This window comes from Berkeleyomyces rouxiae (assembly GCF_048999995.1).
Source record: "Berkeleyomyces rouxiae strain 22BRR77 chromosome Unknown BrBRR77_ptg000002l, whole genome shotgun sequence".
NCBI lineage: Eukaryota > Fungi > Ascomycota > Sordariomycetes > Microascales > Ceratocystidaceae > Berkeleyomyces > Berkeleyomyces rouxiae.
The window spans coordinates 2,805,309-2,819,482 of NW_027396492.1; the positions used below are offsets into that span (position 1 = coordinate 2,805,309).

Here is a 14,174-nt window from a genome sequence, read left to right on the forward strand (position 1 = left end):
CTTGTGTAGTTAGTTATAGCGTACAGTTGTGCTTGTATATGTGTGTATGTATGTGCTTCCGATAGATCTGGACATGCATGCATGTGTGTGCTCGGAGTTACAAGGCGCGAGCTGCCCTGGACCGAGCTAAAGTAGAAGTGATGTGGGCGAATGGGTGGGTGGTGGACGAAAGGAGCAATAGTTGGTAGTTAGTGTCTCGTTTGCCGCTGGGAACAAGCAAGCAGAATGGATGAATGCAATGCATCTTGGACTGGGGGGAGGAGGGGAGCCGTGAAAAGGGGAGCGAGAACATGTGAAACGAACAGTACGGAGGGTACGGAAGAAAGGTATCGAGTGGTACGTGTCCGGTCTTGAGGTAGTTAGTATCTTGATAGTTACATGTGAAGATGTTTACTACAGTCAACTATCAACTATGTTATGGTGTCTGGACTGGATTACCATGTGTAGTTGTGTATGTATGTATGTAGATATTCACGTAGCAAGACTCATTTTTGGCACATGGCGGTAAACAAACAAGCAATGGGCCGCTGGCGTCATCGGCAAGAAGATCAGATCATGCAGGGCCGAAGAGAAGAGGAGAAGGGAAAGGGTGTTATCAGGAGCTGGGATGTCAACAGCAGAGAGGCAGATAGAGGGCAGATGGCGAATGGGGGCTTAAAATGGAGCGAGTGTTAGTTGGTGCGTATTCGTTCATGCATGTATGTATGTAGCTACAGATTGCACTAGAACTCGTCTTGGTCACTGGGGCTTTTTTTTTTAGATTGATAGGGGCATGTCAAGTACTTGAAGTTATAGGTAGTCAGCTAGTTATCCATGTATGGATGGATGTGCTCTGTTTTCTCACTAGCACTGTCCTTTGATGCCACTAAAAGCGTTGGGCCGTCGAAATGGATTTTCCAAATCTGAAAACGTGACTCTGGACTTGGGAGGAAGGCAGGAGGGAGGGAGAAGGAGAGGGAGAGGGAGAACACGGCAGGTGCGCAAAAACAGCAGTAACCAGCAGCAGAAGTTTCCAGCGGTATTTCTGGGTTTCTTGCGGCCTGAAGGAAAAGGCGGCTAGCTCGCAATTTCTGGTTGATGGAAAGAAGAAAAACTTTTCCCAGCATCTCCAGATCAATATCCATGACGGTGCCATCATTCACTCACTTATTGCCAAGCCGCAACTCTTTCTACCGGACCCTTGAAATTCATCTAGAACGTCAACCGCGCCACTTTTGACTTAGACCAGGTACCCAAAAACAACAAATCCGCTGCACATACTGCGAAAACCACGCACAGAAAAAAAGACACGGCGGGCCCGAGCTGACAAGCTTCCTCTGGCTCCTTTCTCACGCATGCAGTCTTTGCCTTTTTTACGCTCTGGTACATACACACATGCGTCGTTATCAGCTCCGGCCGGCCTGTGCTTTGTTGAGATTTTGACTCTGTCTGTGACGTGACTTTGTAACCTGAAGACGCCCTCGGCCAACTGTGACCCTTGCCGCTCGACTTGAGGGGGTGGTTGGTAGAACTTTGTTCCAAACATCAGAGCTTCTTTTTTGCATAGTTAACTAGGCTTTTTTTTCAGCCACACTCAATCTTTTCACCGATTGTTTACTTTGCTGCTGCCACCTTTTCTTCCCATGTTTGCTTCAGTAGCCGTCTCCTTCGCTCTCTAAATAAACCACGCTATCTGCTGGCTGACGGATTGTCCATCATTTGACTAGCAATCTTACCATCTCCATTTTCTCAACACAAAGCAGCAAGAATCCCTTTGTGTATCTACCACTTGACACAACAACATTCCTCACATATCCCCGACATATCACATACCAACACCACAGACACAGGAAAAACGAGCACGCGAAACCCGTCATGGCCTTTCAAACCCGCGCTTCTCAGCGCCCAGTGGTCGCTTCAGAGTCGCAACAGCGCGAGGGCTTTGCCTCTACACCCTCACCCACCACTCGTTCCCGTCGCGGCACCCAGACACCCACCCAAGTGTCACCCGCATCTCAGACCTGGGTGCTATTCCCACCCGCTGCCGAGTCCGAGGCACACACTGTTTCTTCTTACCTGACAATCAACGACAGTTTAAAAACCCGCTCAGAATTTGGTGCCAGCATAGATCACTCCGATTTGCACTCGCAATCGGCCCATGGAAACCACCTTGATTTTGAACAAGAAGAAGATGAAGAAGAGGAGGACGACGACGATGCTGAACTCGACGTTCTCGACAGCCACTTGGCCGATTTCCGCACTCTACCTAATTTCACATCGCCAGTGTCCACCACTGTGCTGCCAGCACATGATGGCCTGGGATCCTTTCGCCTACCAACCAACTCCACCAGCCGCCACTTGCAAGAGCAGCTGTATGCTTTTGAGCAATTCAATCCCCACAATGTCCACCAAAACTCCATGGGTACTGTTCATCTCAACGTGCATGCGCCAGCCGCCCTAGAAATTGACCCAGAAGATCTGGAAATTGCCGAGCGTCATGCACGCATCGAGGCCTGGAGACTTGAGCACAGTAGAGTTCTGCTCGAGGAGATACAAAAGGAGACTCGCCGCCAACGCCGTATATCGCAAGCCTCCGCTTCTAGAGGCAAGAGGCCTTCTGTTACTGCTGCTTCTGTTCAATCTGAAGCCATCGAAGAAGAGTCCGAAGTTGGAACAGTAGCCCAAGATTCCGAGAAAATGGAATGGCATGATAACGCTTCCGATGATAAGACCAAGGAAAACATGCATGATGAAGATGACAAGCCTCGTGGCTTCTTGGACCGCATAACCAAAAAAGTAATCAAGGACATGCTTGACCTGGATGACCACTCGCTTGCCATTATATTCGGCGAGGCATACGCAACAGATGAAGACGACGCGCAAGCTACACCACGTGCTTCTTCACCCGTGCGTGGTCAGTCAACTGCCGATGCGGCCTCAGCCAAAGAAGACTCTTCATGGCAGCTCCGCATGGTTGAAAACGTGGCCCGGGAGCTTGGCATATTTGTCAATAATGTCACACCTCACCCACACCCGGGGGCTTTTTCCACGTATAAGCGCGTCCAGCAAGAGCGGATTCCCTATGCTGGCCTTGAAGCCATCCCCGAGTCAACACCGTCTACTCCCAAGCAGAGTCTTTCGCTACTCGAGTCTCTCTCTCAATCTGCCCTTCAGTTCAAGCCTTCCTTTTCGCTTCTCCAACCCACAAACTCTGACACTTCCAAAGTGGCAGCGCATAAGACGACGCAAGATTCCAAGAAATCGCAGACCAAAGTAGAGCCCGACGCCACAGTCCGTCAGGAGCGGTTTACTCAAGAAGAGTGGGAGAAGGATCTGGACATTAAGCTTGTATTCCGTTACCTGCGTTCCCGCTTTGTTCCCGGGCCCGCTTCATCGACCGCGTCTGTTGGGCCTTCCCAGAAAGCCACGACTAGTCCAATGGACCCTGCTGCCAAGGCCGCACGTATTCGCCAACAGCACCCCCTGATTGGCGGTAGAGTGCCGGTGGATCGCCGGGCATTCAAGGCTGTTGCGCCGAGCTCACCGGGGGCCCTCCGCCACGGGTCGACATGCAGTCAGAGCACGCGGCGCTCGGCCCGGAGAAGCAGCGCATCCTCGCGGTACTACTGGGATATTGGTGGGTCGATTGGTACCGGCTCCGTGGTGGCTACTGCTACCAATGGGCCGATGGGGGCTTGGGGCGAGGTCTGAGCGAGCCTCGTCTTTTGTCTTTGTAGTTTGAGTGTCTCTCCTGTGACTGGTAGACACATCCATCCATGTTTTTACGTTGGCTTCCTTTTCACGCAGCGCTTTTACTCACGACCTGTTGGCATGTATGTGTGTACATGTATGTGCCTGTCCACGGACATTGCATAGAACCCGAATATGTAGTGATGCATCTTTTTATTTTCCTTTCTTCCCTTCTTTTCATACAGCATACGCAATTCCCGAAGCGTAGGTCTGTTTGTCTCTACGGCCAGGATCTAATGACAGAATCTACACACATAGTTATGATATAGCAAATGACGATATAAAAACCAAGAACACTTAATAAAATTCATGCTCAGACAAGACTCAGTTTCACCAATATATTGATTAGCATTAACTATAATAGACACAAAGGCATTAGGTGTGTTTCCGAATAACTTCCAGCAAAGTTCAACAAGCAACAAGAAGTCGGGATTTAGGCTTCCCGCTCTTTATTTGCCGCCCAGCCAGCTCTTGGCCTTGGACGTCTTCTCGTCGACCTTGCGGTCAAACTCGTCTATCTTTTTCATGGTCTCGTGTTTAGCGCCGTTGATGTGGTTCTGCGCAGCCTCCTTGCTATCACTGAGCTGGGTCTGGGTCTGGGCCACGGCCGAGTCGATCTTGGCGCCGGCGGCGTCCAGAGTCGCGCCGGCCTGGGCGCCGAGTTTCTTGAGGTCCTTTTCGGCCGAGGAGGACGCGTGGTTGAAGTCGCCTGTATGTGGGCAGGGGAGAGAGGGGAGGGTGTTGGTTAGTTTTTTTCTTTTTATTTTGGAGACGTTGTAAGAAAAGAGAAAAGAAGAGGGAGGGCGAATGACGTACGCTGTGCGGCACGCTTGGCGGCGCTGGTGTCGCCGCCGGAGCGGAACATGTAGTAGCCTATGCCGCCGATGGCGGTGGCTCCGAGGATCATGGGCATGCGGTTGGCCATTGCGACGTGTGTGTGAGGGGAAGAAGGAGGATATGTGTGTGGTGGAAGTGGAACAAGTTTATTTGGCAGATGGCAGATGGTAAGAAGATCAGATGTTCAGATATCCAGTCTATGGAACACTGGGGTACCGCTGATTGGAGACACACTCTGCTTTATATCCCCCGCCATCGCTCTTTGCCTCAAAGCTTCTGTGAGGTCTGTCTGAATTTGCACACGGTTGGCAGGGAGAGAGCTTTCAGATCGGATTAGGCAGCGAGTGAGTTCCCCTTGGTACAAACAAGCCAGCGAGTCACAAACCCGTGGTTCCAGGAGCGGGAAGAGGCCTTGGCTGGGCTTGGAGAGATGTCTGGATGCGTCCAAGATGACGTGAGTCTGACTCTAGGATCCTGGGATCCTGGAAGTGGTGGGTGTAAGACTTTGGGCGAGCTGGGTGCGAGTCTTGGGACCAGGCGAGCTGCTTCTGGAGGGAGTGAGGGCTTCTAGGGATTTGAGACAGCAAGGCCAAAGACAAGCATGAGAATGTGTGAGTCTATAGCTAGTTGCATGGAGCTGGCTGCTATCATCTTGGGCGTGCTGGCACAGGGCAGGCAATGGCTGGCTTGGACTGCTATGCTAGGCTCAAGAACTCGACGCGCTCGTGCGCTCTTCCTTGTCGAAAGCATTTTGCAGGCTAGGAGGCCGATCGTCGGGTTCAGAACCAAAGTCTGACGTCCCAGCAATCCATTCCATACAAGTGGGATATCGTTCTTGTCGGTACTTGGCCTTTGGCCGGCAGCAATTGGCCCAGCAGGCGATTTTATCGACTTGGGGATCACATGATTCGGCAAAGAAGGAGGGGCGGTCTTTTGGAAGCAAGTAGTACACAGGTGAGATGGCAGGTGGGGGGAGCAGCAAGAAGGAAGGAGCAGACTCGGAACGGGAGGAAGGAGCCGATGAGACAAAACAAAAAAAATATAACCAGGAACGAGACACAAGGAAGGTGCCAATCTCGAGCATGCATGCAACTGCCTTTTTCTCTGCAACGGGGGTGAAAGCACGGCAAGAGCACCAGAAAGCAGAATGGGGGGCCGTGGTGAAATGGGGAAGGGGCGACAAGGCTGAAGATGTCCTCAGCGAGAGCATGTTTACATGTTTACAAGCACACAACAAAAAAGGTCTTGGGGGCAATTTGCCTCTCTCTCTCTCGCAACAGCAGCAGAAACACCGGGTATTTTAATTTGCCTCTATTCGGGCTCCCCCGGACAACTGGCTTTTTATCGACCGAGAATTCCATTGCGCTCAAGAGCTGCGCGGTCGGAATTCCCACAACTGCCACTTGATCGTGACATGACATCATCGCCTGCCTCGCTAGTTGGCGCCTTCCTCCCTTGAAAGCTCCAGCAAACAGAGGCGGCAGGGTGGCTTGAAACCCTGCGACTTGGTGTTTTTTTAAGTTCTTTTTTCGTTATTGACGCTTTCCACTAGCCCCGGCCTCCCGCTTGAAATGCCGCGTATCCAGTCCTCGCGCCGTGCACCGCCTCTGCGGGACGTCGACTACGACCATGAAATCAGCCTCGTCAACCATGATCAGGCCGAGCCGCAGTCGCCGGGCTTCGCGGCCGGACTGGGCACTACAGAGTCGGCGGCCACCGAGTCCAGCGGCGCGGTAATTACGAGCCAGACAAATCGATTGTCACGGACCGCCTCTCGGATGGATCGCCTGAGACAGCTCGACAGCGCGGCGTCGAAGCCGAGCATCGGCTCTGCGCTTCTGAGCATCGGCGGAGCGGGTGCGGCTCTTGGAGGCGGTTCCAATCTGCCTGTTCCGTCCGAGGGGTCCTCAACCGGCCATTATATCATGGCCGTGCCGCACCAGGGAGCTGCATCCGTCGTTGCAGCCTCCAGGACCGAGATCCGCGGAGTCGCAAGAGCATCCGTCGATGATACACGAGCACGAAACAGCGTGGCGAGTGTATCCAAGGGCCCAGAACTATCCATCTCTGGTGAGAGTTATACCGCTTTGTTTGATGCATTCAGCATGCCCTAACCCTTTCTGCAGTTGCGCCGTCTTCCGACAACGGATCGTATCCCACCCTCCGCACCACTCCTCCTCACTCGCCTGATCATGAGTGGGTGATTGACGTACTGTACGAAAACCAGCGCGGCTTGTTTCTCTGCGGCATGCCTCTTTTTTCGGCCGCGGCCCTGGCCAACCTAGACCCCGCCCCGTGGACCAATGCCTTCCACAAGCCCAGCCTGACAGACCCCCACGAGACCCAGCTGCCCGATCCGAGCTGGCACTGGGCCTGGCCCGAGTGGCGCGTCAACCACGACTCGCTGATTGACTGCGATGAGGACGGCTGGGAGTACAGCTTCATGTTTTCCAGCAAGTTCAGCTGGCATGGCCGGACTTGGTACAGCTCCTTTGTCCGCCGCCGCGCCTGGACCCGGAAGCGAATACGGAAGCAGGCCGGCGCCTCGGGACTCATTATCGAGATGCCCACCAGCGGCTATGGCCACATGGAACCGCCGGGCCCTGGCCAAGTTAGCGAGCAGTACAGGCCTGGACGGAGTCCCGCCGACAGCCCTACCGGAACCTCTGGCGACCGAAGTTCTTCCCGTGCAGGCCGCAGTCTCACCAAAGATCCCAGCCATGCGGGTAGCAGAGGCTCTTCAATACATGTACGACAGCCCAGCATGGCCAGCGCATCGCGGCTGTCTCGGACCGAGTACGGGCTGGAAGAGGGCCTGGACAAGATTGAAATCGACGACACACAGCTGCTGCTCAAAATCCTACGCATCCAGCGCGTTGACCGTGAGAAGCTCGAAGCCACGGCAAACTACCTCAAAAACGCACATGACGACCTCGAGCATCTGCAGGACGCAATACACGAGATTATGGGTATCTTTGTATTCCAAAACTCCCGCCGCCAAGCTCTGGCCCAGATTGCCCAGGCATGTGAAGAGGCCAAGAAGCAGCTGCACGACATTGGCGCTAGCCCGCACCGCTGCAACGAGAGAACGAGGACCGAACGGCGACTGAGCCATCTCGACGCCGCCAAACAACATGCGGAGGAAGAGGTGCGCAAGCTGGCTTATTGGAGCGATGTGAGGACCTTGGAAAACAGGCTGGGCGAGACTGAGGGCACGATTCTGGCGGAGGCGGACGTTGCAGACGGCAGAAACGGCCATTGCGATGTATCACTCTACACATAAATAACGGTATAACTACAGGTACACGACTATGAGGTAGTTGAACTACTGAATAAAAAAATCAATCATGGTGATGTAGCATGTAGGGTTGTATAAGTGAACATGGCAGCTGGCAGCAGCTGGCAGTACAAAAGATCGCAGGGTTAGGGTCCTGACGTCGCACAAATCCCGGCCCACGCAAAAAACCCACTTTCGTGATGTTCAGCATTTTGCCAACGTCATTCGCTCATTCTCTCTCCACCTCTCCACGAACAGCCTGACCACGACTCTGGGCATGCTTCACAACAAGGCCGAAAATCCCTCGCACTCACTCTCTCAAAAGCCGCATTAATAGCCACGCGAATCCATGGCCCTTGCGACAAAATGGAGACCCCTGCCTAGGCTGCTCCGGAATCCACCAGGCCCGCCGGCCTCCAACGCCAGCCTTGCCGCGTGCCCCTGCAATTGCACCGCTAGTGGAACCGCCAGCAGCAACAGCCTCAGTTTTTCCACATCGGCAGCAGACGCCGCCACCCCGCTGAAGCAGCCGAGCGCGGCGCCGAGTCGCCTTAGCGTAGCCGACCAGGCGCTTGCGCGGTCACGGCGGCGCAACGGGGCAGCGGCCGGGAGCGACAGGGCGGCGGTGGGGCCAGGACCCGAGATGTCGCAGATGAAAAAGGAGATGCTGGCGCTGGCGTCGCTGTCGGCGGGGCGGTCGGTGGTGGTGCGGCCGCTGCTCAAGTACCCGGACCGGGAAATGGCGCGGTACGCGCGCCTGCGGCACCACATGAGCCTGGGCACGCAAAAGTTCCTGCAAGACGAGCGGGCCCGGCACCGCGGGGTAGCCGACGAGACGGACGCTGACACCGGCGTCGACTGGCGCAGTATCCTGGCGGCGCTGGTGGCCACCACGCCCAAGACGAGCATGTGGAAGGGCGACGTGGTGCGGGCCGTGGTGGGCGCCACGCTGCTTGACGAGCTGCTGTCGGGCATCGATGGTAATATCTGGGAAATCTACAGCCGCACTGGCTGCACCATGGACGTGTACCCGCACAGCGATGCTGAGCGCCAAAAGACCAACGGCAAGGAGGCCGGCTATGTCGTGCTTTCGGGCGACAGCAACGCCGTTCGCCAGGCCATGTCGGAGATCCGCGCGCTGGCCCAGTCGGCTACGCTGACCGACACGGCGGCGACGTTGCGTCCGCTGGGCCCTGACGAGGCGCTCAAGATCACGTTGACGGCCGAGGGCCGCTTTACGACGGCGTACGGCGAGAAGCCCATTCACATCCCGGCGCTCCAGGGCGGCTTCCGCGCGACCGAGCGCTTTGAAAAGGTCGTGCCCAAGCCGGCCGAGTGGACGCAGCGCAGCCTGGTCAACTACATTGCGCGGCTTGCCCACACACACCTCTCGCAGAACCGGACGTTTCTGTTGTACGACACGCCGCACAACCGCGACGAATCGCGGCTCGAGCTGATGCACCAGGCTTTTACGTCCGAGGATGCGCGCGGCGCCGTCTCGCTGGCGGCCTTCAAGCGCGCCATGTACTCGGCGCTCATGTCGGGGCCACACAAGAGGCCACACATGCGCCTCTTCTTCAGCGAAATGAATAACCTGAACCTGCTGCCCGACACCGACGTCTTCAACCTGTTTCTCGAGGACGCCACCAAGCACAAGGACCTCCGAAAGTTCAGCTCCGTGCTGCGCATGATGGCCAAGTACAGCTGCGTGCCGAACCTGCAGTCGTGGATGCAGCTGCTGCGTCTGGTCGAGCACGAGGAGGCCAAGCAGCACATTCTACGCTCCATGCACAGCATCGGCCTGCTGTACGACTCGCGGGCCCTACGCTCCGTGGCCCGCGAGATGGTTTTTTTCGATGCCCATCGCGCCATGCAGGGCTACCTGCCATTCGACGCCGAAACAACAACCGAGTTCATCAAGGAGAAAAAGCCGCCAGACGAAATGTTCACCGACACGGCCCAGAGCCCGCTGTACTCTGGGGAGTCCTCGGGCCTGGGCGAAAGCTTCCACGAAGTCGACAGTAGCAACCTGCCGGTCTTTTCCATCCAACTTTTCCTGGCCCAGCTCGAGAAGCACTACGGGCCCAACTGGGCCTCGGCCACGGCCATCCGCCACATTGTCAACGTCTTCTGTCTCTTTGGCCGCTTCCGCTCCGTCATGAACTTCCTCGCCGCCGTCGGCTGGAACCACAAGCGCGACCCGGTCCTCTACAATATCATCTTCTCGCGCGCCCGCACCCTCGGCCGCCTCAAGCCCATGCTGCAGGCACTGCACATCATGGGCCAGGCGCGTGTGCTGCCCGACGAAATCGCATACACCCAGATCTTCCAACTGGCGCGCGCCAACTACTGGCCCAACACCCAGGCCGTCGCCTGGGCCTACGCCTGCATCGCCGACCGCACTACCATGGCCATGCGCGCCGCCGCAGGCTGCAGCCTGCGCTTCCCCGGCTGCGCCGTCAACGACGCCTTCCACCCCATCCACACGCGCACCGACTACGTCGTGCCGGCGCTCGTGCCGCGCGAGTTCGGCGCCGTCTTTGACGCCGCCTCGCGCGAGTCCGTCGTCGGCTCCGTCAACCGCGCCACCAACCGCTACTGGTTCTCGTCGGGCACCGCCACCACGCCGCCGCCGCCGCGCGCCGACGGCGACGGCGACCCCGCCGTTTTTGACCAGCCCATTGCCATGCGCAAGCTGGGCGCTACGCTCGTCGAAATCTTCCGCCAGGAGATGCAGCGCGACCAGCCGCGCCCGCTCGTGCCCACCGTGTCGTTTATCGACGCGCTGACGCGCGCCCATGCCTGGGACGCCAAGCTCAAGGTCTCGGCCGACGACGCCGACGCCCTGCGCTGCTTCGCCCCGCGGCATAGAGGCCCCTTCATTGAGATCCCCCTGCGCACCAAGGGCACCGCCGCTGCCGTGCGCAAGCTTACGATTCCTGTTGTGCGCTATCGCATCGGTGGATCGCCGCTGTGCGGTGCAAAGACCAAGCCTGAGCACCGCGTAGAATAGACCCCGACGGCTTGTACATAACTATCATAGCACAGAGGGCAGGGATGTGGCGGGCCGGGTAACGGCTTTCTTCACTAGCTGGCTCGTATATAAAAGACTTGTGTGAGAGACGCACTGCAGGGGAATTCGCCTCGCTGTTGAGTTGGTACTGTGTCTACGTACAGACAACTTGGGAATCCATACCGCAAGCTACACGCAAAACAGGACGCAGGACGCAGGATACATCACGGGAAACGGCACAGCATCACGTGTCTATGTATAAACAAACATACTTGTAACATTAGCAAAATTCTTCTTCTTTTACCCCATCAACAATACTACTGAAATACACGTAGTTAACTATGAATCAATCACTCATGAACATGACCGGAATTGGCTGCCCGGCCTTCTCTCTCCCAATGATAGCGGTATCAAACGATTCAATTGCAGTCAGTCAAGCACAAGCCCCTCCCGGGACCAAAACTCCGTCAACAATAGCAGACCTCATCTGCCTGCACCTCGCGCTCCCCCTACCCCCCTCATCTCCTCGTCTTTGCCAATTGCATCAACTAAAGAGAGATCCCACCACATTCCTACACCCTCAATCTCCCATTCTATTCGTCTCCAAAAAAAAAGTACACTCAGCCCAGCGAGCGACTTCAAGGTTTCAGGCCCACGTTCTTGTTCTTTAATGCGCCACATGGATTGGCATACACATGTAGTCCTCTTCCCCTGATATAAAAATAAAGTTAACCCAATAAGAAGTCTGCGGGCATTACTTCTTTTCCTCGCTGTTCGCCGTAGTCGCCGCCGTTATGCTTTGAGACTTGACCTCATTCTCGTCTGTCTTTGCCGTAGCTCCGTCTGTTGAGTCAACTGAGTTATCCTCCACGGCCTTGGGCGAGTTGTCCTTGGGGATCTGACTTTGAAGATCCTTTTCCTCTTCGACACTATCGAACAACTCGGCATCCTCATTATCCAGAGACATGTGGTTATCGTTGCCATCACCCAAGAAGATAATTCTACCCGGGTAGTTGCCGAGTCCGATCCGCTGAGCCTTGATCTTGTCTTGCTCAGAGGCCTCTTCCATCTCGCTATAGCCATGGTGAATCCCGGGTCCCCGGAACTCGGCTGTACGACGACACAACGTCAGTATTGGGCGTCAGTGGCCGAGATCTAGGATATCGGATACTCACCATACTCGGGAGGGGCACAAGGGCCATCGCCGTCAGCAACCCTCTGGGCAACTTGCTCGTACCACTCTTCCTTGGTCTTTCCATTTAGAAAGGCAACAATAGACATAGTCATGTTGTCGCAGCCAACACCGCCGGTTTCCGAGTTAGAAGCAAGACAGTTGTCCATCATGTTTTCGCAAATCTTGTCCAGATCCTGCTTGGCAGCAATGCCGCGACGGACAAACTCGATAACGGCCTGAGAAGACTGGCAATCCCAGATGCCTACGCACGAGATGGTGTTAGCATATCTCCTACCATGTGTATTAGTAGTATTTGTAATTGCCTACCATCGCAAGCGACAACGAGGAATTCATCGTTGTCGGTGAGTTGGTGAATTTCCACATCGGGGAAAACAGTCACTATTTGTTGCTCCGGAGGGAGATCGGCACTCTTCTTGAACTCAAAGTCACCGATAGCACGGGAAAGGGCAAGGTTGCCGTTGACACGACCAAAGTCGACAAAGCCGCCAGCAGCTGTGATGCGGGCTTTTTCAACTTCGAGGGTGGGCTTATGATCATTAGACATGGGCTTGGCGCGACCCTTGATGCCCAAAACACTCCGAGAGTCACCAGCATTGGCCTAAAGCTTTGTATTAGCCTCCATTCACACAGGTGTATATGGCCTTCAAGGAATAAAATATCAAGCACTTACAACGTAGAGCTTATCGCCAACAACCAAAGCCACACAGGCTGTGCATCCAGACACTTCATCCTCGTACCTTGGGTCTTTATGCCATCTGTTAGCACAACTGTTTCCTCGACAAGTAAAGTTGGAGACCATAATTACTGTTCAGGATGGCTCTATCTGTAGCAAGGAAACAGTCCTCAAGCGCCTTTTTGAAGTCGCCCTCCTTGAAGGCATCCTGTTTCACCAAAATATCATGGATATGTTTGCCAGAGAACTGGGCAACTCTATCACCACCATGGCCGTCGAAGACACCAAAGAGGGACATCTGGGCATCGACAGTGCTCGTCTGTTTAGTAGCGGCGAGGAGATCAAGGACGTTGATGTGGGAATCCTCCATGCTGATACGCCAGCCCTGCATAGCAGAGACACCGTAGAGCAGCTTGGAGTCTTCACCCTTCTCCGACGTCTGTATTTAAAGAGAATTGTTAGTATGGGGTGTTTTGAGTTGACTGCCAGCCAAGGCAAAGTGCTCTATGTTTGTATGATGCCATATCAATGCTTGTGTGTTCGAATGCGGCAGCCGCTCAGCCATGTCTCAACAAGTCTAGACAGCTATCCTGATGTAGAAAAGAAAACTTGTAGACGTGACATTGGAACATTGAGTGAAGCCACAATATTCCTTTTTTTTCTGAATGCGGAAGCTGGAGCGGGAAGTAGATGTGGGAATTTCGAGTTATTTCAGTGCGATTGACAGTGTTGTGAGCGAAAAAGAAATGGCAGCAGTTTTTGAGCAGTTAATATCATTTGCGTCAAAGTTGTATGGCGATAGTTTTTGTTAAAGTCGGCGGTATCGTGGCGGCGGAGGCGAAGGCAGTAGTGGTGGTGCATTGAGATAGCCGCGCGGGGTCGTGAGGAGGGAAAAGGACGTGAGCAAGATAAAGAGAGTGGGCACGTGGTCGATTGTAGAGTCAGGAAGCCATGATGCCGAGAGTAGCGGTAAAATAAAGCGACTCGAACAGTAGTGCGAGAACAAAGGCCGAGCGAGCGAGCGAACGAGACGAGGCGTGATCATCAGGTTGAAAATGGACACGGATACAATATGAATCCAGTGTCATGGGACACGGCGCCGCAAACACAGCAGGCGGCACACCAAAGCAAATCATGGCAGCCAGGAGGTGCGGGATGGCGGCAAGATCAACAGGGCAGAGGCGAGGGTGGACGGGCTTACCTTTTCGACGACAGGCTCAGAAAGAGTCTGACCCATGATGAATTTTGTACGTGGTCGTGGGCGTGGTTGAAACGGGAGTGGGATTGAGGTTGAGAAAGAAGATTTGATGAACAGGAAGAGCAAGTGGGCCTTTGGCTGAGCAAAGACGTTTGATCAGTGCAGGAGAAGGAGGATGAACAGGGCCGTGGGTCTGGCCTGGCTGGCAAGCTGGCTGGCTAGCTTGGTGTTGGCTGAGGATTTGTCGAGCGA

At 54.9% G+C, this 14,174-nt stretch overlaps 5 protein-coding genes across 5 annotated transcripts; 3 read left to right on the forward strand and 2 right to left on the reverse strand.

The window, feature by feature from the left end:
- Positions 1–1,854: 1,854 nt before the first annotated feature.
- On the forward strand, positions 1,855–3,690 carry BROUX77_002333 (uncharacterized protein; the record flags this gene model as incomplete). The annotated part of the gene is made up of 1 exon (XM_073746862.1): positions 1,855–3,690. The coding sequence occupies one exon, from the start codon at positions 1,855–1,857 to the stop codon at positions 3,688–3,690; it is 1,836 nt and encodes a 611-aa protein (XP_073607415.1).
- A 488-nt stretch (positions 3,691–4,178) lies between these two features.
- On the reverse strand, positions 4,179–4,654 carry BROUX77_002334 (uncharacterized protein; the record flags this gene model as incomplete). Its single annotated transcript, XM_073746863.1, has 2 exons — positions 4,179–4,438; positions 4,546–4,654. 2 exons carry the CDS (start codon positions 4,652–4,654, stop codon positions 4,179–4,181), a joined length of 369 nt encoding a protein of 122 aa, XP_073607416.1.
- Positions 4,655–6,137: 1,483 nt separating this feature from the next.
- Positions 6,138–7,849, forward strand: BROUX77_002335 (uncharacterized protein; the record flags this gene model as incomplete). The annotated part of the gene is made up of 2 exons (XM_073746864.1): positions 6,138–6,636; positions 6,693–7,849. 2 exons carry the CDS (start codon positions 6,138–6,140, stop codon positions 7,847–7,849), a joined length of 1,656 nt encoding a protein of 551 aa, XP_073607417.1.
- A 637-nt stretch (positions 7,850–8,486) lies between these two features.
- On the forward strand, positions 8,487–10,856 carry BROUX77_002336 (uncharacterized protein; the record flags this gene model as incomplete). Its single annotated transcript, XM_073746865.1, has 1 exon — positions 8,487–10,856. The coding sequence occupies one exon, from the start codon at positions 8,487–8,489 to the stop codon at positions 10,854–10,856; it is 2,370 nt and encodes a 789-aa protein (XP_073607418.1).
- A 754-nt stretch (positions 10,857–11,610) lies between these two features.
- On the reverse strand, positions 11,611–13,961 carry BROUX77_002337 (uncharacterized protein; the record flags this gene model as incomplete). Its single annotated transcript, XM_073746866.1, has 6 exons — positions 11,611–11,966; positions 12,032–12,292; positions 12,358–12,649; positions 12,722–12,795; positions 12,857–13,163; positions 13,926–13,961. 6 exons carry the CDS (start codon positions 13,959–13,961, stop codon positions 11,611–11,613), a joined length of 1,326 nt encoding a protein of 441 aa, XP_073607419.1.
- Positions 13,962–14,174: the final 213 nt, after the last annotated feature.